This window comes from Gopherus evgoodei, chromosome 13 (genome assembly GCF_007399415.2).
Source record: "Gopherus evgoodei ecotype Sinaloan lineage chromosome 13, rGopEvg1_v1.p, whole genome shotgun sequence".
In the NCBI taxonomy this organism is placed as follows: domain Eukaryota; kingdom Metazoa; phylum Chordata; order Testudines; family Testudinidae; genus Gopherus; species Gopherus evgoodei.
The window spans coordinates 7,264,583-7,287,942 of NC_044334.1; the positions used below are offsets into that span (position 1 = coordinate 7,264,583).

At 39.2% G+C, this 23,360-nt stretch overlaps 1 protein-coding gene across 2 annotated transcripts; it reads left to right on the forward strand.

The window, feature by feature from the left end:
• The first annotated feature begins 338 nt into the window (after nucleotides 1–338).
• Nucleotides 339–20,682, forward strand: ANAPC5 (anaphase promoting complex subunit 5). 2 transcript variants are annotated; one of them, XM_030583081.1, is made up of 17 exons: nucleotides 339–646; nucleotides 1,789–1,868; nucleotides 2,435–2,544; nucleotides 3,002–3,197; nucleotides 4,921–4,984; nucleotides 6,132–6,233; nucleotides 9,568–9,758; nucleotides 10,712–10,793; nucleotides 12,024–12,113; nucleotides 13,115–13,296; nucleotides 13,986–14,121; nucleotides 14,367–14,441; nucleotides 16,912–17,033; nucleotides 17,743–17,850; nucleotides 18,872–19,019; nucleotides 19,640–19,802; nucleotides 20,329–20,682. In XM_030583081.1, the coding sequence occupies exons 1-17, from the start codon at nucleotides 443–445 to the stop codon at nucleotides 20,541–20,543; spliced, it is 2,268 nt and encodes a 755-aa protein (XP_030438941.1). In that variant the 5' UTR covers nucleotides 339–442; the 3' UTR covers nucleotides 20,544–20,682. The 2 variants fall into 2 exon arrangements, with proteins under 2 accessions (XP_030438941.1, XP_030438942.1); XM_030583082.1 differs by having other exon boundaries at nucleotides 20,424–20,682.
• The last annotated feature ends 2,678 nt before the right edge of the window (nucleotides 20,683–23,360 follow it).

Below are 23,360 nucleotides of genomic sequence, written 5' to 3' on the forward strand. Positions count from 1 at the left end.
TCCCCAAGTGCCCCCCCACCTGCGCTCCCCTACTCCGCTCAGCGCGCCCCCATGTGCCTCCTTCTATCAAGTCTCCACTTCCCCTCCCCTCCCAGTGCTCCCCCCCATCTCTCCCGGGCCCCCCAACCTCACCGACAGCCCCCAGCTATCAGTCTCCCCTCAGCGCCGCTCCCTCCATACTCCCGTCCCCTCATTCAACCTCTCGACCGGGCCGGGCTCAGGTTTCCCGCCGGAATTGCAGAGCTCTGCACCTCGTCACCGCCGCCTCGCTCGCTGTGTCTGGTTGGCTGTTTGCCGGCTCACGTGACTGAGACCTGCTCCTGCGATTGGCTGTTTTGGGGAGAAGCCTGTTGCCCGGGTGATGGGGCTGGCGCTCCGGCGAGTTGGTGGAGGCACCTGAAGCGAGCTGCGGTAGCGGCGGCTGCCTGGGCCCCTCTCGGCCATGGCCAGCGTGCACGAGAGTCTCTACTTCAACCCGATGATGACCAACGGGGTGGTGCACGCCAACGTGTTCGGCATCAAGGACTGCGTCACCCCCTACAAGATGGCGCTGCTGGTGCTGCTCAGCGAGCTCGGCCGGGCCGGGGCTCAGCTCAGCCTGCTGGAGAGGCGGCGCCTCAACCGGCTGCTGCTGCCGCTGCTGCAGGTCGGGGGGCAACGGGCCGCCTGAGGAGGGGAGCAGGCGAGGGCCGTGGAAGGGGTTGTAGGGAGGGGATGAGGGATCTTCCCCAGGTGGAAGGAGTTGGGCTGCCCCCAGGTAATAGGGGGCCTGGACATCACCAGTGCGGGGGCGCAGGAGAGAAAGGCAGCAAGTGTTTCTAGAGCGTCGATCTTGCTCCTGGATCTAAGGGAGGGTGGAGAGGGACTGTCACTAGATAAGGGCTGGGGTTGGGAGTCTGCTGCAGAATAAATGAATAAAATATAAATAAATAAATTAATGGAGATATAGCCATCTCCTAGAGCTGGAAGGGTCCTTGAAAGGTCATTGAGTCCAGCCCCGTGCCTTCACTAGCAGGACCAAGTACTGATTTTTGCCCCAGATCCTTAAGTGGCCTCCTCAAGGATTGAACCCTGGGTTTAGCAGGTCAATGCTCAAACCACTGAGCTAGCCCGCCCCCGTAAAGAAGAGCCTTACACAATTCTCCCTGCTCCTCACCTAGGGCAGGTGAAATGTTGCTACTGTAATAAGGTGACTAAGGATTTTTGTGATTATTATGGAATCACAGAAGTCATAAGGTCCAGCCCCCTGTGCTGAGGCAAGACCAAGTAAACCTAGACTGTTCCTGACAGATGTCTGTCCAATCTATTCTTAAAATTCTCCAGTGACTAGTATTCCGCAGCCTCTCTTGGAAGCCTATTCCAGAACTTAACTACTTTCCAGATGTTCTCGTAGATAGAAAGCTTTTCCTAATATCTAACCTTTATCTCTCTTGCTGTAGATTAAGCTATTACTACTTGTCCTGTCTCCAGTGCACATGGAGAAAACTGATCACAGTCCTCTTTGTAACAGCCATTAACATAGAATCATAGACTATTAGGGTTAGAAGGGACCTCAGGAGGTCATCTAGTCCAACCCCCTGCTCCAAGCAGGACCATCCCCAGATTTTTACCCCAGTTCCCTTAATGGCCCCCTCAGGGATTGAACTCACAACCCTGGGTTTAGTAGGCCAATGCTCAAACCCCTGAGCTATCCCTCCTCCCAACACGTATAGTGATGCAAAGTTGCTGTTTTTTCTGGGTCCAAGTTGACTGTTTGGATTTCTAAAATTGATTTATCATTTTGTATAGGGTCCTGATATGATGCTGTCACGATTGCATAAGGCTATTGAAGAATCCTGCCCTAACTTAGCAAATTCTGTGCAAATAAGGTAATTTATTTGCTCTATCCTTTGGCTGGGGATTGTATACTGCTTTACCAGAGAGATGGGGCCATGTTGTTTAATCACTTTTTTCCTTTAGCTTCTGTGATTTATATGATTATTACCAAAGAAAGTGATTAAATCATAAACATAACTGATATTTTAAATTTAGTTGATTTTTAGAGAATGTATTTCTTTGGAGACTAGAAAGGGAAAAAAAGAGGGAAAGGAAGTGTAGCATACAGCATAATTTTTCCTTACAGTACCTACCACTCAACCTATACTTTGATGATTTAACATGTTGTGATTTGGTTAATTGTAAAGTTCTTCTTTTCAGATAGAAAAAATAATTACATGCAATTTCTTTTTTTAAAGTGATTGGTAATCATTTTTTCCAGATGTTCAAAAATTTAGAAACACTTTTGGTATAAGTGAACTAATAACCATTTGGTTTAATTTAGGTTTGTGTCTCGTTCTTCCAATACCTGAAATGAGGAAGAGTTTTTCATGTGAGATTTATTTTGGTGGTCAGGATTGGAAGGGAACATTTCTATAAACTTCTTTTCCCTGTTTAGGATAAAACTGATGGCAGAAGGGGAGTTGAAAGACATGGAACAATTTTTTGATGACCTTTCAGATTCATTTACTGGGACAGAACCAGAAGTTCACAAAACAAGTGTAGTAGGTAAGTATTTTATATTCTTTCACTTTTGTCCTGGAAATCCATTCATAATACAGATTTTCTTTTTATATTTGAAAAACAATTACAAGCACACTACTTAAGACAAATACTCAGTCTTTGTATAAAACCATATACAAAGAATGCATCTGTTCAGAAATGTTTCACATTGCAACGCCATTAGCAGTTCTCATTGATCTTAATAGGCGTTCTGTGATCAGATTACCTGTGGAATTGGGCCCTAAAGTAAACTTGACAATGCACCTGAGAGGCAGTGAGAATTATTGGGCCATTTTTATAGATTGGTATACTGAGTCGCTGAGGTGAAGTGAATTGCAAGTTTACATTCCCAGTTAGTGCTGGAACCAAGAATACTGAGTTTCAGTCTCTGATCTAAAACTACTAGGCACCAGCTATCTTTCTCTGTGTTCAAATGTAACTAACAAATATTTTCCTCGTATAGGTTTATTTCTGCGCCACATGATCTTGGCATACAACAAGCTTTCTTTCAGTCAGGTCTATAAACTTTACACTGCACTTCAACAGTACTATCAGAATGATGAGAAAAAAAATGGAATTGATGAGACCGATATGGAGCTGACAAATACTGAAGAACTCGAAGGGAAAATGGAAAAAGAAGAACTCGATGTACCTCTAAGGTAATTATTAATGATTTCTGTAAAGTCTTTCCACTTTCTAGAGAGTCTTCCACTCTAATCATATTAAAAATTCCTCTTTACATGTCAAAACAGGGATTCAAAACTTTGACCAAACAAAGGACACACTCACAGTAAAGAAGTATCCTATCTTTGTTAATATCATGATAAACCTTTATGCATGTGTTATCACAGGTAACTAGGCAGGCACAGCCTTTGGGATTCTAACTCAGGTAGTAGAGCAGATTGCAACTGCTTTGATCTTCAATGTGGGGGCATAACCTCCTATCTAGATTACAGGTTCCAGAAAACAGTTTTCAATTACTATGTTTTTATTTATTTAGATTAAAATAATAAAAAGACACTTATAAAAGGTTCTAGGTACTCTTAACGTCTAATTAGTAGTACAACAAAACTCCCAGCAGCATTAAAATGATAGATCAAATAGGAACTCAACCAGCCATCTTAAAAAAAAAAAAACTAGAAAAATCAACTCTCCTTTCCATCCCTTCATCATTCTTAGAAGCTAACCTCAGCTGTCTCCAAAACCCTGTGGAACAGTGTGCTTGGATGGAACATCTCATGCTCCTGCTGCTTTTATTATGGGGTGGCTTGCTTTATATTATGGTATGAAAGGAGGTAGATGGGAATTTGATACTGTACTCTCATCTTTCTATAATGGCACCCTTCATTAATGGTGAACTCCATCATATGAAGAGGATGGGTCATGGTTGGTTTTTTGCAGAGAGAAAGATAAACTTTTTTTTTTTACATTTTAGTGCTGGGATGGCCACTCGGTTTCTTTGGTGCCACCATGTGGCAGCATTTCTAAACTGCAACTCAAAAATCTGCAATAATTCTATTTTCAATTAAGTACAGTACCACTGTATATGTTAGCGGTGCCACTTTCTCTCCCTTCACTTAGCACTTTTGATTTGTATGTCCCCTCTTAATAGTATTATTAATGCTAACAATGAAGATTTTAATGCAATAAAAGTGACTTTTTTTTTCAGCATGATCTTTTAAATAAAAGTAGTTTTCATATACATATTAAATTGTATTTTCAGTAGTTGGACTGTTCTGTGTCCCTGAGCTTTTCTGTGCCTTCCTGACGGTTGGGAATCTAGCTAATTGTCCTCAGAGTTTTACTTTTTGTTGTATATTTCTGTTTTCCCTTTAAACAAGGTTCTGTTTCTAGCAAAGCAGTTGCTTTCTGGAACTAATCTTGCTGTGCAGAGTACTATGATCCTCTGTGTGATCAGCTTCCTTGAGATGATCATGAACATTGCTCACGTTGCTCATAGTCTCTGCTGATTGAAGATTAAAATTCAGCCATGGTCTCATTACCAGTTGAGACATCAAGGTGGTATGTCTGTTTTTCTTCAGACATATCTATATACTGTATTTAGTCTTTTGTCTAGTAAAGCCTATGATTGTGTGTCTGACTACTATATTGTGGCTTCCATGTGCCAGGTTTTATTCTTTCTTAAAGTTTAATCTCTGTAATCCTGGTTACTTTTCACGCTTCCAGTTGACCACTGATGATGTACCATCATACTTTGTAAACTAAAATTGTGCATGTGTGTGTGGCCTCTAATAAAATGTACTTATTTTTGTATCTCCCTCTAATATACCTACTTTATTATAGCTACAATATAAGCTACACAGCTGTAGCCTTCTGATTCCTTTTCACTGCTTTTATTTCTCACCATTGTTCGTTTAACAGGGAAGAAGTATCTTGTAGTGGGCCTCTCTCCCAGAAGCAAGCAGAATATTTTCTTTCTCAGCAGGTATGTTGTTTCTGATTAGAGCTGGGAAATAATTCATAATGTAAATTTTACCTCTGTGTTTATGAATTATCAACAAACATCACACTTTCTTGGATTAATTAGAAATTATTTTGTTGAATAATTCTCGGTTTATATCTCGTGTGTGAATAGTTCATTGTGAGTACTTGAAATTCAAACAGTTTTAACAGGAAACACAAGTCGTGGAATGATTCTGTTCCTTGAGATGAGTGTTTCAGAATCAGCTTTCCAATGGGAATATTTGTAGTTTATACTTTCCAATTGGTTTCTCCAAAATGTGTTTAAAACTTTCTGTTTCATTGATCATTCCTGCAAGTAATTATATGCAGAGAAACTAAACACACAAAGAGCACAACCAGACCTCTGAAGCATGGTAGCAATATTAAATATGTACAATAGCATAAAGTACTTCTTATATATTTGAAGGTCTCTAAGTAATTGTTAAATGCTACTAGTCTCTTTAATTCTACATCTACATCTAGTGTACAATTTTTGTTTACACTCTTGCTGCTGTGCTATTATGTAAATTTATGAATTTAACTACAGTGGCATCATATTTTGACTTTGTTCTAGATTTTTAACTAATTTATTGTGTACTGTCCTGCATGTGTATAGAAATCATCTCTCCAAATAAAATGACAATATTATGGAGCAAGAGAAATCAAAATGTTCAGTGATTTTCCTGAGATCTGGAGTCTTGTGATAATTTATGATTACTATAATAACTGGATTTTTTTTGTTTGTTTCCCATTTATCAGTATTCTTCCCAAAGCAAATAAAATGATTTGGTTTTGTATCGCTACCTGAATTTTTGCGAGCAGTCAAATATAAATTTAATCAGAAGTCCAATATAATCAATCTCCAAAAAGAAAAACTTGCAGAAATCGCTGTCTTAAACTGGTTTTTCCATGTTAGTCAAAGCGATTGTGGTCTCTCTAAAAGTGAATACTGCATTTTAATTGAGAGTAAAATTGCTATTGGCAATATTTAAAAATGATAGCAGACATAACCCTTATGAAATTTTATGTAATTGAAGCTATACAGATAATAAATTGAGTAGCATCTATTTATATAATATTCTACTGCTCCATTCCTAGTTACTTAACAACAATTTACCCTTTTATTCTAGGCTTCTTTATTAAAGAATGATGAGACAAAAGCTCTTACTCCAGCATTTTTACAAAAGGAATTGAACAATTTGCTGAAGTTTAATCCAGACTTTGCTGAAGCAGTAAGTGTCTTTCCCCCTCAACCCAACATGCTCACAGGGCAGTTCTTCCTATTTCATAGACTTTAATCATAGAATCATAGACTTTAAGGTCAGAAGGGACCATTATGATCATCTAGTCTGACCTCCTGCACAACACAGACCACAGAATCTTACCCACCCACTCCTGTATCAAACCTGTGTCTGAGCCACTGAAGTCCTTAAATCATGGTTTAAAGACTTCAGGATGCAGAGAATCTTCCAGCAAATGACCCATGCCCCACGCTGCAGAGGAAGGTGAAAAACCCCCAGGGCCTCTGCCAATCTGCTCTGGAGGAAAATTCCTCCCTGACCCCAAATATGGTGATCAGCTAAACCCTGAGCATGTGGGCAAGACTCACCAGTCAGACACCCAGAAAAGAATTTTTTCTGTAGTAGGGAGACCAGATGGTAAATGTGAAAACTCGGGACAAGGGGTGGGGGGTAATCAGTGCCTATATAAGAGAGCCTCAAATATCAGGACCGTCCCAACAAAATCGGGACATCTGGTCATCCTACTCTATAGTAACTTAGATCCCATCCCATCTCAAACCATTGGGCATATTTACCGCTAATAGTCAAAGATCAATTGCCCAAATTAGGCTATCCCACTATACCATCCCCTCCATAAACTTATCAAGCTTAGTCTTGAAGCCAGATATGTCTTTTGCCCCCACTACTCCCCTTGGAAGGCTGTTCGAGAACTTCACTCTGATGGTTAGAAACTTTTGTCTAATTTCAAGTCTAAACTTCCTGATGGTCAGTTTATATCCATTTGTTCTTGTGTCCACATTGATACTGAGCTGTATTAATTCCTCTGATATATTTATAGAAGGCAATCATATCTCCCCTCAGCCTTCTTTTGGTTAGGCTAAACAAGCCAAGCTCTTTGTGTTTCCTTTCAAAAGACAAGTTTTCCATTCCTCAGATCGTCCTAATAGCCCTTCTCTGTACCTGTTCCAGTTTGAATTCATCCTTCTTAAACATGGGAGACCAGAACTGCACACACTATTCCTTGTCTCACCAGTGCCTTGTATAATGGTACTAACACCTCCTTATCTCTACTGGAAATACCTCGCCAGGTGCATCCCAAGACCGCATTAGCTTTTTTCATGGCTATATCACATTGGCGGCTCATGGTCATCCTGTGATCAACCAATACTCCAAGGTCCTTCTCTGTTACTTCCAGCTGATGCATCCTCAGCTTATAACAGTGATTCTTGTTATTAATTCCTAAATGCATGATCTTGTACTTTTTCACTATTAAATTTCATCCTATTACTATTACTCCAGTTTACAAGGTCATCCAGATCTTCCTGTATGATATCCCGGTCCTTCTCTGTATTGGCAATACCTCCTAGCTTCATGTCATCCGCAGACTTTATCAGCACATTCCTACTTTTTGTGCCAAGGTCAGTAATAAATAAGATTGGTCCCAAAACTGATCCCGGAGGAACTCCACTAGTAACCTCCCTCCAGTCTGACAGTTCACCTTTCATTACAACCCATTGTAGTCTCCCCTTTAACCAGTACCTTATCCACCTCTCAATTTTCCTATTGATCCCCATCTTTTCCAATTTAGCTAATAATTCCCCATGTGGAACCGTATCAAATGCCTTACTGAAATCGAGGTAAATTAGATCCACTGTGTTTCCTTTGTCTAAAAAATCTGTTACCTTCTCAAAGAAGATCAGGTTGGTTTGGCACGATCTACCTTTTGTAAAACCATGTTGTATTTTGTCCCCATTACCAGTGACCTCAATGTCCTTTAACTACTTTCTCTTTCAAAAATTTTTCCAAGACCTTGCATACTACAGATGTCAAACTAACAGGTCTGTAGTTGCCTGGATCACATTTTTTTCCCTTTCTTAAAGATAGGAACTATCTTAGCAATTCTCCTGTCATATGGTACAACCCCTGAGTTTACAGATTCATTAAAAATTCTTGCTAATGGGCTTGCAATTTCATGTGCCAGTTCCTTTAATATTCTTGGATGAAGATTATCTGGGCCCTCCGATTTAGTCCCATTAAGCTGTTCGCGTTTGGCTTCTACCTCGGATGTGATAATATCTATTTCCATATCCTCATTCCCATTTGTCATCCTACCATTATCCCTAAACTCCTCATTAGCCTCATTAAAGACTGAGGTAAAGTATTTGTTTAAATATTGGGCCATGCCTAGATTATCCTTAACCCCCACTCCATCCTCTGTGTTTAGCGGTCCCACTTCTTCTTTCTTGGTTTTCTTATTTATATGGCTATAGAACCTTTTACTATTGGTTTTAATTCCCTTTGCAAGGTCCAACTCTACGTGGCTTTTGGCCTTTCTCACTTTATCCCTACATGTTCTGACCTCAATAAGGTAGCTTTCCTTGCTGATTACTCCCATCTTCCACTCCTTGTAGGCTTTCTGCTTTTTCTTAATCACCTCTCTGAGATGCTTGCTCATCCAGCTTGGTCTACAACTCCTACCTATGAATTTTTTCCCCTTTCTTGTTTGTACTATACACTGAAGTACAAAACATTTGTACAAATCTGTATTATCTCTGTGTATGCTAATATAGTATTTTAGGATGGGACTCCTTTTAAAGGCACAGAGAGCATAATTCAGTTAAGTACTTACATGTGTCCAACTTCAAGCATAAGTTCCCTTGACTTGAGTGGCACTACTCAAGTGCAAAAAGTTAGGCATGTGTTTAAGTTCCTTTTTGAAATGGGGCCTGAGACTTACTTGTCTTTCTGACATTAAGCTGTCTTGACTAACATGAAATAGTTACGGTCCTAAACATTGTGAATGTAAGAAATGTACCAGTGATCAGTACTAGATGGAGTGTGCACTGGCTATTGATTACTTACATTGATTTCTGGTTATTAAAAGAAGTCTGAACTCTGAAAGTGAAATGCATTTGACAGAATAATGTCAGTCTGGGCCTGTACTTCATTTTTGGGCCTGATCCTGTAGCCCTACCCATGTGAGCAGTCTCACATGAGTAAGAGCTGTAGCTTCATGCCTTCTATGTAGACATCTTGCCTCAGGATCACTGACTGGTGAGAGATGTTGAAAATATTAACTGTGGTGAGCAAGCCTTTCCTTGTTCCACTTTGGAGCAGGTCATTTGATATAAAGGAAACATGATCAGCTTTATCCCAGTAGTTCTGAACTGTATAAATCATGTTGTTTGCATTGATATTTCCTGCTGAACTCTCTCTCATTCACAGAAGATCCTACTGCCACCTTTCTCAGTAAGATACAACATGCATCTCAAAATTGTGTTACCAATTCTGTTTTAATTAAAGCTGATTCTGCTTTAAATTTTAGCATTATTTAAGCTACTTAAATAGTCTTAGAGTACAAGACGTCTTCAGTTCAACACACAGCCTCCTTCACTATTTTGACCGTTTGATTCTCACTGGAGCAGAAAGCAAAAGCAATGGAGATGAAGGTTATGGCCGAAGTCTGAGATACGCTGCTCTTAATCTAGCTGCACTGCATTGTCGATTTGGCCATTAGTAAGTTAATACATCTTGCTGCATAGTTAAGAAACACAAGATAAACTTTGTGCTGCTATTGTTTTCTGAAAGTTAGATGAGGAGGAGGAGGAGGAGGACTCTGTAGTTGGGGAGCAAGCACAGATAGGCTTTGTTTGTAACTGTCCTTGAATCTTGATTTGATTTTAACGTGCGTTCGGTTCGCCTGTTGGCTGAACCATTTGGAATATACTAAGATTTGAGGTTCTTTTTATGTCCAATTACAATGGTTTCCCAGGGAATTAGATCTTTACCTGCTCACTTCCACGACCATACATAGGTCAGAAGGTGTGAGTGCTTATTTATACCTAATACATGTTCAGGAGCAACTCTAGCTGCCAACCTATTACTCTCGCAAAGATAATGATCAGATGAGTTGGAGAGAGTACTTTGCAGGTGTTTTTTTTGTTTGTTTGTTTGTTTTTTTAAATCCCTTCTTGGAGTTGGGGTATTGTTTCTGCAGTGCTGTAGATATGCATGGTGTTCTGCAGACAAATGAGAGCAGTCCCTGCCCCCAAAGAAACCTGTAATGTAGGCCTGCATACATTGCCACATGACTGGACAAATCACGGTGATGATGGGAGTGGGTCAGGAAGATGATGAGTACAAACACTTTCTACCTAGGCAGGTATTTTATATGGCACTCATCAGAATAATCTCAGAGCATATTTGAACATATACATGTGCTTTAAGGCTCATTAATGGTTTACAATTAATTTCTCATGAATTGTAGCGGCTATCTTTTATATATCATCAGCCTGAAGACTAACAAAAAAGTGGATGTGAGGAAATTCTCTCTCATCTGAACTGTTTAATTGGAGTTCACTTCTGAGTGGGATATGTATCATTTAGATCAGTGTACGTTTGAGACTTCATAATACTACTTGTCATTGTTAACAGAATATTAATGTGCTGTATCTTTGATTTATTGATAGTCAGCAAGCTGAGCTTGCTCTCCAGGAAGCCATCAGAATTGCACAGGAGTCCAATGATCATGTTTGCTTGCAGCACTGCTTGGTAAGGCAGCCATGCTTAGGGGATACATTGCCTTTGTCTTAGCCATCTGTCTCTCAACTCAGTTAGACTTTTGATGCATTTTCTGTAGCTATATCTAGTGTTTGTAGTAGTTTTAATATTATTTCACTGCCTCAGGATGACTTTTTTGGTTCTTAATTTCTTCAGTAAATATCAAGGAGCTGTCCAGAGATTTTGGGTTGTTTTTTTTTAGTTGTGCAACTCTGGTTCATTTTAGTGGGAGTCATACATTTAAACCCATACACAATGCTTTGAATGTTTAGTCTTTGCACTTTTAAGAACTTTGTTCAAGATAATTTATAGAAGCCTTTTTTCCCGTATCCCTCTGTCCTGAGAGTGAACATAAGGCTCTCAGCCAAAAGAAAGAGGAAAAAGGCAAAGATCTTAGTCTCTCTCTCTTTCCCTTTCCCTCCCTCCCCCCTTTTTTTGGCAACTTCTTTTTCAGCTCTTTCCTGTCCATAATAGAATGTGTTTATAGTAATGGGTTTTTTTTATTTACAACCTAGAGAGCACTCAGCCGAGGTTCCTGTCTAAATCTATGCAGTGTAAACAGTGCTCTTGCTAAGAGGGGTGATCCACTTGATAAACTGCTATAGACTAGGCCTCTTCCTCTGCCTTCCCAAACACACTGCAGCATAATAGCTCAGTTTTAAGCTCTGCTTTTTGGCTCAGGAAGTTTCAAGCACTTGGTTATATTCAACCCATGAGAGGAGAAAAAAGAGCTCTTATTGTCCACTTGATATGAAGAAGGGTTAAGATATGTATCTGAGGGAGCTGTCAGAGTGACACAGGTCACCTGTTTCTCCTTGGAGAAACAGAGCAGGTTCTAAGGCTTCTGTGTCTTGCTGGTTTTGAGACTGTATTGAGGAAACAAGGTGAAAAGCACCACTTTCTAGCAAGGCTCATTCCATGAGAGTCAAACTATCTCTTGGACTGAGAGAGGATGTTATCCCAGAAGTCCTGTGGAAGGTAACCCTATGGGTGCCTTGCATAATTTACTATACCATTCCAGACTTGACATGGAAGCGTCCTGGGCTGCTGCCTTTCATAGGAGGGACTCTGATTCTATAGTCAATTGTGTTTTGTTTTGTTTTTTAAGTTACCACATACATTTTTGTGTCCCCCCTCTTTTTTATGGTTGCACAAAAATATTGTACATGACATTTTACATCATGCCTTTGCAATGATCTTTTGATCTTGTTCCCATACCAGAGTTGGCTGTACATTTTGGAGCAGAAGAGATCAGATAGCTGTGTCCTGTTAGAACACTCTGTGAAAAAAGCTGTACATTTTGGATTGCCAGTAAGTCTCTCAGCCCTCAACTTTATTCTAGGACAAGGAGAAGGGTGTGTGTGCACTCACATATAGCGTATGATCTGTAGCTTTTCTTTTTGCTGATCTTATGAGTATGTATAGCTGAGATTTACCCAGTCTATTTTAGATTACAAAATCTGCCTTTTTCTTTCTTTTTTAAAAACATAATTAAATTAAAAATCACAGTAGACTTGCTCCCATAGGGATCTTTGGCTTTCACCCCCATTTCTCCCTGTCCCAGCTGCTCGGTCTTGCAGGGCAGCCCTCTCTCAGCAAGTCTCATGCCAACTTCCTCCCCGTCTCCTGGCTGTTAGAGTGTGGTTCGTTCGTTCTCTCTCTCTCTCTCTCTCTCTCTCTCTCTCTCTCTCTCTCTCTCTCTCTCTCTCTCGTTTTTCTGTTTGAGATAAGAGAACGAGCTGCACTACACGAAATAGTGTAGCTCACATTGGGGAAGCTGAGAGCAGACGTTAGATTATTTAGAGAGCGGGCTACCCTCTGATACCCAGGAACAAATAGAGAACCCAGCCACTAGATTGCTGGGAGTGAGGAAGTAAAAGTCATGGGGAAAACTGGGTTGGGGTGAGGAGTCAGGTGGGGTGCATACGACAAAGGATTGGGAACTAATTGTGTAGATGGTGTATGAGCCCTGAAAGGGGGAAATTGTATTTTTTGAGGGAGTGTCAGGGGAAAAGCAGAAAGTTCTGTGTGCGTGCACAAGTGTGCGTGTGAGTATTTTATCATTGGAGTGACTCAGATATAAACACCAGCTTCCCAGCTGCAGGACTGGCGGGGTGGGAAACTACAGATCCCCCTTCCGTCCCATTACAAGATGGTATTATTAACTATGTATATGAAGAAATCCCTGTAGTGGCATTTTGCCATCTGTACTGAATAATAACTTGGGTTTTTTAGGTGGGAATTTTGATAGTTTGTGCTTCCTGCTTAGTTGTAGCGTGTATATATGTTTGTTTTGATTTCCCTCTCCTTAGTATCTAGCTTCCTTGGGAATACAGTCCTTGGTTCAGCAAAGAGCTTTTGCAGGAAAGACCGCTAACAAGCTAATGGATGCCTTAAAGGACTCTGATCTGTTGCACTGGAAACATAGCTTGTCAGAGCTTATTGATATTAGTATAGCACAGAAAACTGCCATTTGGAGACTATATGGTCGCAGGTATTTTCTCTCATCAAACTTTGTTTCTTATATATGTTGTAAATGTTGCAAGCAATGCCTTTACTATCTGTTGTACAAGTGCACAAGCAACTGCATCTGTTTAATGTGCTGAAACCAAATGTATAGGCTATTATTCAGGAGATGTTGGGAGAATTTTTGTTTTCCTAGTTCGGCTCATTTAAAAAACAGTCTGAAGGAACTATGAGGAGTCTGGTGGCACCTTAAAGTTTAACAGATTTATTTCAGCAGAAGAAATGAGGTTTTTTTACCCATGAAAGCTTATGCCCAAATTAATCGGTTAGTCTTTAAGGTGTCACCGGACTCCTCGTTGTTTTCGTGTATGCAGACTAACACGGCTACCTCTCAGATACAGTCTGGAGAGATTTTAGTCCCTATGTTATATCTGTAAATAGAACAAAGTTTTAATGTCTCTATTTACCCATCCTCAACATCACGTCATAGAAACTGTGTTCAGCTCTTAGCTGGGTTGATGCCTTGTTCATGAGCACTTGATGTGCTGGCACAGTGGGGGAGGTCCTGGGCAGCAGTTGCTTACAGCAAAAAGGGGAAGCTCTAAAGCTGGAAGGCCAGAGAAGCAATCTGTGGCAATTTATCATGACTTTTGGAGTGTAGATTAGAAATCTCTGATGTTTGTTGTATGAAAGTAAATGAAGCTCTTCTCACTGTAGCACCATGGCACTTCAGCAAGCCCAGATGTTGCTGAGCATGAACAGTCTAGAAGCTGTAAATGTGGGTGTTCAGCAGAATAACACGGAATCTTTTGCTGTAGTATTGTGTCACCTGGCTGAGCTACACGCAGAACAGGTGAGGCTTACATTGAGTTGCACAAAAAAATCGTGGGTGAAGATTCAAAGGCCTGTGATAAAAGGTGGCTTTTGTTGATGAATTGGGTGCATGTGTGGTTCTGATCAGCGTTTTGGCAGGTGAGGGAAATTTAGTTTTTCCTCTTAACAGTTGTTTGTGTCTCATAGTACAGGGATGAAATTAAGGAAAGGAAAATAGTGCTTGCACTATTACTTGCTCTTCATACTCCTGTTCTTGTGTTGTAGGGATGCTTTGCTGCTGCTTCAGAAATATTGAAACATTTAAAAGAGAGATTCCCTCCCAGTAGTCAGCATGCACAGGTAAGGTGTGGCTTTTATTGCATAGAGAAAATACACATTCACATGACAGAGTTATATGTTGGGGGTAAGATCTGATTTTCTTAATTCCTACTGTACCTGTATAAAATGTGTTTTCATTAGAAAATCTGAATTGGTTTCATATACATCTTGTCACTAGTGAGAAAACTAAAAATTTTTGCACAAAGTCACAAGCCATTAAAACATTATGCACCACAGTTGGAAACATGAGGAAGTTATCTCATTAGTGCCTCCAGAGTAAAGAGCTATTTGTATTTTCATTCCATGCCCTCTGTTCATTCTGTGCAGCTTACCTGTAATGCTAGCTATATCATATTTAACGCCCTCTGAGGGAGTTAAATATCAGGATTAAATGTTTGTAAAGTGCTTTGAAGTTCAAAGTGCTATACAAGTACTCTGAGCTAAGAGAAGAGGCTGTGATTTGTGTGGCACTGGGAAACACCCTAATGGAGTAAAATCTGTAGGACAGCATCTATGTCATTTTAAGGCTTTTCCAGATCCAGCAAACTTATTTTTTTCCAATCTTTTCCTTTTCTATGTTACAAAGGGAGCCATACTGTTCAGAAACAATTATTCAGGACATAACTAGAGGAAATAATTTTGTTTTAAATGTGATCCTGTAAGCTTTGTTGGGGTTCTTTTGCCATATTTCTTTAGTAGACCTACACATGTCTGCTGAAGTTGTTTATTGATACAATGTGTAACATCCAACAAACTGGGACAACTTCTTTTAATAAACAGGAGTATAGTCAGTTAAGTCTGTAAATAGCATGCTTTAATATTAAGGCTGTCAAGCAATTAAAAAAATTAATTGCACGATTAAACGATAATAGAATACCATTTATTTCAAAAATTGTGGATGTTTTTTACATCTGCAAATATATTGATTTCAATTACAACACAGAATACAAAGTGTACAGTGATTACTTTAAATGTATTTTTTATTACAAGTATTTTGCACTGTAAAAAGCAAAAGAAATAGTATTTTTCTATTCACTTAATACATGTACAGTAGTGCAATCTCTTTATCATGAAAGTTGAGCTTACAAATGTAGAATTATGTACAAAAAACTGCATTCAGAAATAAAACTATCTACAATTTTAGAGCCTGCAAGTCCACTTCTACTTTTCACCCAATCGCTCAGACAAACAAGCTTATTTGCATTTGCAGGAGATAATGCTGCCTGCTTCTTGTTTATAATGTCACCTGAAAGTGAGAACAGGCGTTCTCACGGCCCTGTTGTAGCTGGCGTCGCAAGATATTTACGTGCCAGATGCACTAAAGAGTCATATGTCCCTTCATGCTTCAACCATCATTCCAAATGACATGCGTCCATGCTGATGCTGGGTTCTGCACAATAACAATCAAAGCAGTGCGGACTGATGCAGTTTCATTTTCATTATCTGAGTCAGATGCCACCAGCAGAAGGTTGATTTTCTTTTTTTGGTAGTTTGGTTTCTGTAGTTTCTGCACTGGAGTGTGAATTCTGAAAAACATGCTCCACACCTCGTCCCTCTACGATTTGGGGAGGTACTTCAGATTCTTAAGCCTTGAGTTGAGTGCTGTAGCCATCTTTAGAAATCTCACATTGGTACCTTCAGTGAAAGTGTTCTTAGAATGAATGTGTGCTGGGTCATCATCCAAGACTGCTATATCATGAAATATATGACAATATGCAGGTAAAACAGAGCAGGAGATATACAGTTCTCCCCCAAGAAGTTCAGTCACAAATTTAATTAATGTATTATTTTTTTAACAAGCCCCATCAGCATGGAAGCATGCCCTCTGGAATGGAGACCGAAGCATGAAGGGGCATACGAATGTTTAGCATACCTGTCACGTAAATGCCTTGCAATGCTAGCTACAAAAGTGCCATGCAAATGTCTGTTCTCACTTTCTGGTGACATTGTAAATAAGAAGCAGGCAGCATTATCTCCTGTAAATGTAAACAAACTTGTTTGTCTGAGCAATTGACTGAACAAGAAGTAGGACTGAGTGGACTTGTAGGCTCTGAAATTTTACATTGTTTTGGTTTTGAGTGCAGTTATGTAACAAAAATCTACATTTGTAAGTTGCACTTTCATGTCAAAGAGATTGCACTACAGTATTTGTATGAGATGAATTGAAAAATACTATTTCTTATCATTTTTACATTACAAATATTTATAATAAAAAATATACACTTTGATTTCAATTACAACACAGAATACAATATATATTACAGTGTACAAAAATGACCAAACTATTTAATAAATTTCAATTGGTATTGTATTGTTTAACAGTGCAATTAAAACTGCTATTAATTGCAATTAAATTTTTTAATCACGATTAATTTTTTTAAGTTAATTATGTGAGCTAACTGCGATTAATATCTGCTGATTTAACTTTGAATCACAAAATGAACATTCACCATTTCGTCTTAAAACTTATTTCTGTATACTCTTGGTTTAGCTGTGGATGCTGTTTGATCAGAAAATACAGTTTGATAGAGCTATGAATGATGGGAAGTACCATGTTGCCGATTCTTTTGTGGCAGGAATTACAGCACTTAATAGCATCGAAGGCGTGTACAGGTAAGAAACCATCCATCTACAGAAAAATTTTGCAATAATATCCCACTGAAATAAAGATGGAATAAAGTGCTTGCTGGAGATAATACGTTATTTGTCTCAGCATACCTTTCTTCAGTGAACTACAGTAATGTTTCCTTCTTCCTTAACTCTGCCATAATTATCCTAAAACAGTGATCTTGGTATAATCCATTTTACCCACCTCCCTGGGGTTATTTTAACGGTTATAAAGCATTTAAGCCCTAAATTTATAAATTATTCTATGACTATAGATCCCTTGCTCTCAGAGAATGCATTAATCTATTTATTTTGAAATCTGTTCACTGTGGCTAACCCAGGAGCTACTGCAATACAGAATTTATATAAAACAATTAGGAGAGTTGGGGCCTGGTTTGCCATTGACCTACAGTGTGACCATGGGCAAGTTGCTTCATTTTTGGCTGTTACCCCTTCTGTAGAATGGAGAGAATACTTCCTTTCCCTTATAAAGTGCTTTGAGATCTGTGGATGAAAAGTGCTATATAAAAGCTACATGTTATTAACAGAACATGCCCACCAGGCCCTGGTTATAATTTTACGCATTTGGGTAGAAAGTAATTTTACGACTGTAGAAGCTGAGTACACAAAACACAAGTGTGCTTTTCCATTGCGTCCAAGTGAAGGATTTAGTCTAAAATATTATCATCTGGTAATGAAATTCTTTTTATTGTAGAAAAGCCATTGTATTGAAAGCTCAGAATCAAATGTCAGAGGCGCACAAACTTTTGCAGAAACTATTGATCCACTGCCAAAATATAAAAAACACTGAGATGGTGATTAGGTAAGAACAGTTAATTTCCAGAGATTTCCTTGAATATTAAAACTACTTTACACTAATTAACATCAATGGTCACAATCTGTTCTGTATTTCTTTGTTAATTTGTAGTTTATCCACCATTTGGATAAGAAAATACTCTGATTTATTAAATGTCGTATAGAAGAATTATTAAATGTAAAACTTGTGTTGATAAGATGAAACAATACCATGGCAGTACGAAAGTGCTTTCACTTGCTGAGCTAAACGAACTTGCTGGTAGCAACACTGTTTTAAAAGAAAGTCATTTGGAATGGCCCCTAACTACACATGTTTGCACTCAACAAACCGAGTTTTAGCTTTGAAATGAAGTATGATAGATAAACTTTCATTATGAAAGTGAATGTATGAATTGAATTCTTCATAGACAGTGTGAAAATTCAAAGTTAGTTTGTTTTTTTTTCCAGGGGTGGAGTTGGGTTTTGGGTTTTTTTTTCTCCCTATGGCATGTGTGGGATGTGGGTGGTTTGTTTGCAGGGTGTTTTTTAATAACAAAATTAAAAAATTGATATAAAGGATACTGTGAAGCTGAAATTTAGAAGTCTTTTCAAAACTAAATTCAAAGTAGTTTCAAGTACTAAATCTGCCCTGAGTGGATGTTTTGCAACCACAATTTCCTATTTAAAAAAAAAAAAGAGGGTGGGGTGGAGTTGGTTTGTGTGGCTCTTTCACTCAACAGGGAAACTAACTGTGCCTAAAATAAACTGGGAGATGTTTTCTCTCTACTCTGTGTCATCATAATCGTCAGTGTTACTTATATAATAGTGTTTTATTTGTGGTAATTGGTGGGATCCTTTTTAAGGATGAACTTCAGATTTATTGTGCATGTGGTATTTTAACTTATTAAGAATAAATGAGAGACTGCTATTAGGGATAAATAATTGACATCCACTTGCTTGTTCTCTGGAGGTTAGTGTGCTGGGGAAACACTTCAAAATTTTCAGCAAAACTGTGTCACTTTACATTTTTCACTCCTCTCTTTGGTTAGTGTACTTCTGTCAATAGCAGAGCTTTACTGGAGATCTTCATGTCATACAATAGCACTGCCTGTCCTGCTTCAAGCTCTTGCTCTCTCTAGAGAATACCGTCTACAGTACTTGGCCTCTGAAACCGTTCTGAACTTGGCTTTCTCCCAGGTAAGTTTGATTCATGTTTTCACAGGCTGCAAATCAAATATTTTAGGTTGTCAATCTGGATATCATTGTTAGATTTAAGAACATAATCCTGTCGGGGTTCAGTTATTGCGTCTAACGAATGAAATATATTTCAAAATGTGAAGTCTTTCAAGGAAGTTTATAACAATTGACTGTCATTGAGGCTTTTAGACTCAGTATGTTATAGAATATGCAGTTATAAGTTGGCACTGCCTTCACTTCTCCAATTGATATTTCTTATGCCATCTTGTTGACTTTGCGGTACCGTAACTTGTTGACATGAGTTGGGTTTAAAAAGAACACAGGTTAATGGAGTTCATTCGTATTGCTTATTCTGGGCATATAGGGATCCTCGTTGTCAACTCTGGGCAGTGTCTACCAATCAATTCAGATTCCTACTGGCACTCACTGCCACAGTGCCTCATCTCTGTTAATGGAAACAGATTAGAACGTCATGGGAAGAAACTAAAAATCTTGTCTGGACTATCAATTCCTTTTGAAACAGATGTGGCATTTGAGTGGCTTATGTTGGCCTCACCAGAAGTGGCTGTTATTTCATGTGGGCACCAATTTCAGACCAGCAAAGTATGTTTTTCTTTCAGCTAATTCTTGGTATTCCTGAACAAGCGCTGAATATTCTGCATACGGCAATAGAACCTATCTTGGCTCACGGGGCAGTACTGGACAAAGGCTGTGCCATGTTCTTGGTGGCCAAATGTCAAGTTGCTTCTGCAGCTTCCTACTCTCAGCCAAAGAAGGCAGAAGGTAGAGTGAAGAATAATTATGCCTATTTATACTTCTCAGCTTTGAATGAGCTACAATCCAATTTAGATATTTGAATTTTAATATACAGAGATATATTATCATTGGTAATAAAATCTAAAGAAAAACAAGGCAGGTAGTGTTATTGAATGGGAAGATTGGGGGTGGGGCAGGAGGGTCTGAGTCTGGACTCACAATGTCACTGAGGCCAAAAGAACAATGTCCATCTTGAAAATTTACAATAGAACCTTGTTTATCTGCACACTTTATCATCCACGCCCTGCAGCAAAGCTTGAGTAGCAGAGGCTGTAGTTGTATGCCCATGTTGCCAAGACCATTATTTTTACAAAAGAGGCAATAAAATGTTTTCTCCCACATCATGAAATGAAGTATTTTAGAAATTGCTAAAACCTGTGCTTTTAATTTGAAAAATGAATTCATAATGGGCCTCCCTAGTGTGGGATTGTACTGCAAGTGGTGTTTATATGAACACAATTTTAAATGTTAGACTTCCTCACCCTTTTGACAGCTCTGGAATCTGCTATTCTGAACCTAAATGAAGCCAAGACTTATTTTGCAAAAGTGGACTGCAAAGAGCAGCTCAGAGACGTTCTTTACTTTCAGGCCAGACTCTTCCACACCCTGGGAAAGATTCAAGAAAGAAACAAATGTGCCATGCTATTCCGTCAAGTGCACCAGGAGCTGCCTGCTCATGGTGTTCCGTTAATTAATGCCTTCAAGTGAAGTGTTTTAAAGCTGGGGCTTCCCTCTGTGTTTTCATGCTACCCCCTCCCCCGCCCCCTTTTTGTGAATGTCTTCATTATGTTCAGTCATCACTGTTTGGAAATAATTACCAATAAACTATGTTCTTCTGTTTAGAAAACTTTTTTGTTTTTTACTTGTAATGATTTGTGGAAAGTAGATGTTTGCACACATCTCATTTCTGTAAATGAGTAGTCATCTTCTGTAGTCACAAAATAGGAATCAGATTTTTGAAGAAAATGCCTGCAGTTCACAGATTTTATGCTAGAACCAACACTAAGAGGTATTGGCAGAAAGGGTGTGTACGTGTGGAGGGGGGAGGGGTAGTGATGCAAATAATTCCTGATGTAACTAATGAGATGTTCACGCTGGTAAATGCAAAACAGCATGCAGATATTAGAGTAGAAATTACAGACAAAAGCTTCTTTTCTGCTAACTTTAACTGGTATTTCTTTGAATGTAGAATTTCATTTAAAACGTGTCTTTGCCTTTTATATGTTTGCAGGCACTATTTCTAGAGATGATGATAGCAGAAAGGAAAGAAATAGAATCCTATTGATGCAGGACCTTTGTCCCACTGCTTGCCCTCTCTATTGTACTAAACAGACACATCTATGTGCAAAGAAAGTAAAACATGGTAGATTCATTTGGTGCAGTGGGGAAACCTATATCAGCTTAAACGTTTTTATTGCAGATGCATTAATGAGTGTGTTTCATGGGCACCGGGGTGTGTGTGTGCACGCACTTTACTCACTCTGATTTATGTATCGATAAATAAGGACAACTGCTAACTTAGGGCTCAATTCACCTATTATTGGATCCATCCTTAGAAGAAAACTTTTTAATGCTTATATAGTTTGTGTTGGGAGGCAGTCTGAGTCCAGAGGATAGAGATTCAGGACATTCTGAGTCCTATTCTTGGCCCATTAGGGTAAGTTGTTTGACGTCACTGTGCCTCAGTGGGATACTTTTTGTTCCTGTAAAGCACTTTTAAGATCTACAGATGAAGAGTGCTAGAGATTAAGCGGTAGTTATTGTTAACTGGTGCAAACAAGATGAAAACTAAATCTACTGACTTTAGTGGAGTTACTGTGATTTATTTGGTATAGATGAAATTTTAAGGGAGGTTGAATAAGTGCATCTTAGTATTGCATCACAGCTTTTAGTTTACATCATGCTGTAGATGTTGGCAGATAACTCGGTGTTTCAACTCTTAAAACAGTAGCTGTATTTCGGACCTCAGTGAAAAGCAACTCGGTTTTACACAGGAAGCTTTATAAGGACACCATTTTAAATAAAGCCAGTGTTTTGGCCATGGAAGCCCTTCCTCTTACATTATTCAACCCCTCTGATGGGAAAGCACTTGAACTTCAATCCATAATCTTGTGAAATAGTCTGGAACACCTCCTAGCTCTTACATTACAATTGTAGGTCTGTCCAGCTTCTATAATGATAAAATTTCTTGTCAAAATAATACAGCTCTGTCATATAGTTAATATTGATTTGACTGATGTTGAAGTGTAGAATCTTGAAGTGATGCCTTTGAAGGTGTCTGAAAGCAAAACAAGGTGTGAGGCGATGCTGTTTTCACTCTGAAGCTCACCTACCTGTCTCACTTTGTGAGATGGTCCAGTTAATCTGATCCCTACAGTTTGAAAACAAAGTTATTGTGGTGTTAAATGGGAGTGGGTTTGGCAAGAAAGAAGACCTCATTAGAATTAATAAAGCAGGAGGTACAAAGGTTGGTACTAGATTTGGGATTGACATGCAGATATGGCCAAGGAGAGAAATTTAAGTTTTTAAACTACTTTTTTTTCATAATTTAAAGAGAGGATGGTTGCTTTAACATTCCTGCTGAATTTTATAGCTCCTTTTATCCAATCTTGAAGTGCTTCGCAATCATTTTAATCGAGTTTTTCTCAGAACGTCTTTTAAGAGAGGTAAGCAAGATACTGGTAGGGCCAAAACTTGACACACTCTGTTTCCAAAGTACACCTCTACCCCAATATAACGCGATCCAATATAACGTGAATTCAGATATAACACGGTAGAGCAGCGCTCCGGCGGATCAAAGCAAGTTCGATTATAACGCAGTTTCACCTATAATGTGGTAAGATTTTTTTTTTGGCTCCCGAGGACAGCGTTGTATCGAGGTAGAGGTGTAGTTGTAATCCTGGATGGGAGCAGGAGGGCGATGGAGTGTTTAAAACCTATTTCGGTAATGTGCAGGATGGTAATGCATTTGTCCCTCGCATTTTCCGTGTTTATATTTTGTGATGTACAGTATGGTGTATATGTTTTGAAGTACATTGTGATCTGTCTCTTTTCATATGGAGAGTGCCAGCTGCTGCTGCCAAACACTGAGAGCTGTTCCGTAATGTAATGTCTGTAAGCGTGTGTACGTTTTGCTGAAGATTTCACTGTTACACTTCCAGGACTAGTTTTACAATGTGTAGGGCCCCATGTTGCTTCCTACTGTACTTGTGGGGAAGGGGGAATGTGGAAATCTGGATGTGAACTATCTGCAGTTGTCTTGCTGCTGCAGGCAGGAATGAGGTTGACTCATGAGCTGTATAATCTGCAGTTAGAGAACAGATGCTGAAAATGTCCACTTCTTTGCTTGTGCTTAAAATTGTCTAGGATCAAGAAGTGGAGATGGAAAAGACCTGTGCTACTGGGGTCACACCAGCAATTGCTGAACCTCTCCTCCCCTCTCTCTCACACAGCTACTCACACAAAGTTTTAAAGAAGACTCCTTAAACATAGTTTTTGCTTTGTTGACAGCAAACAGGAATTCTG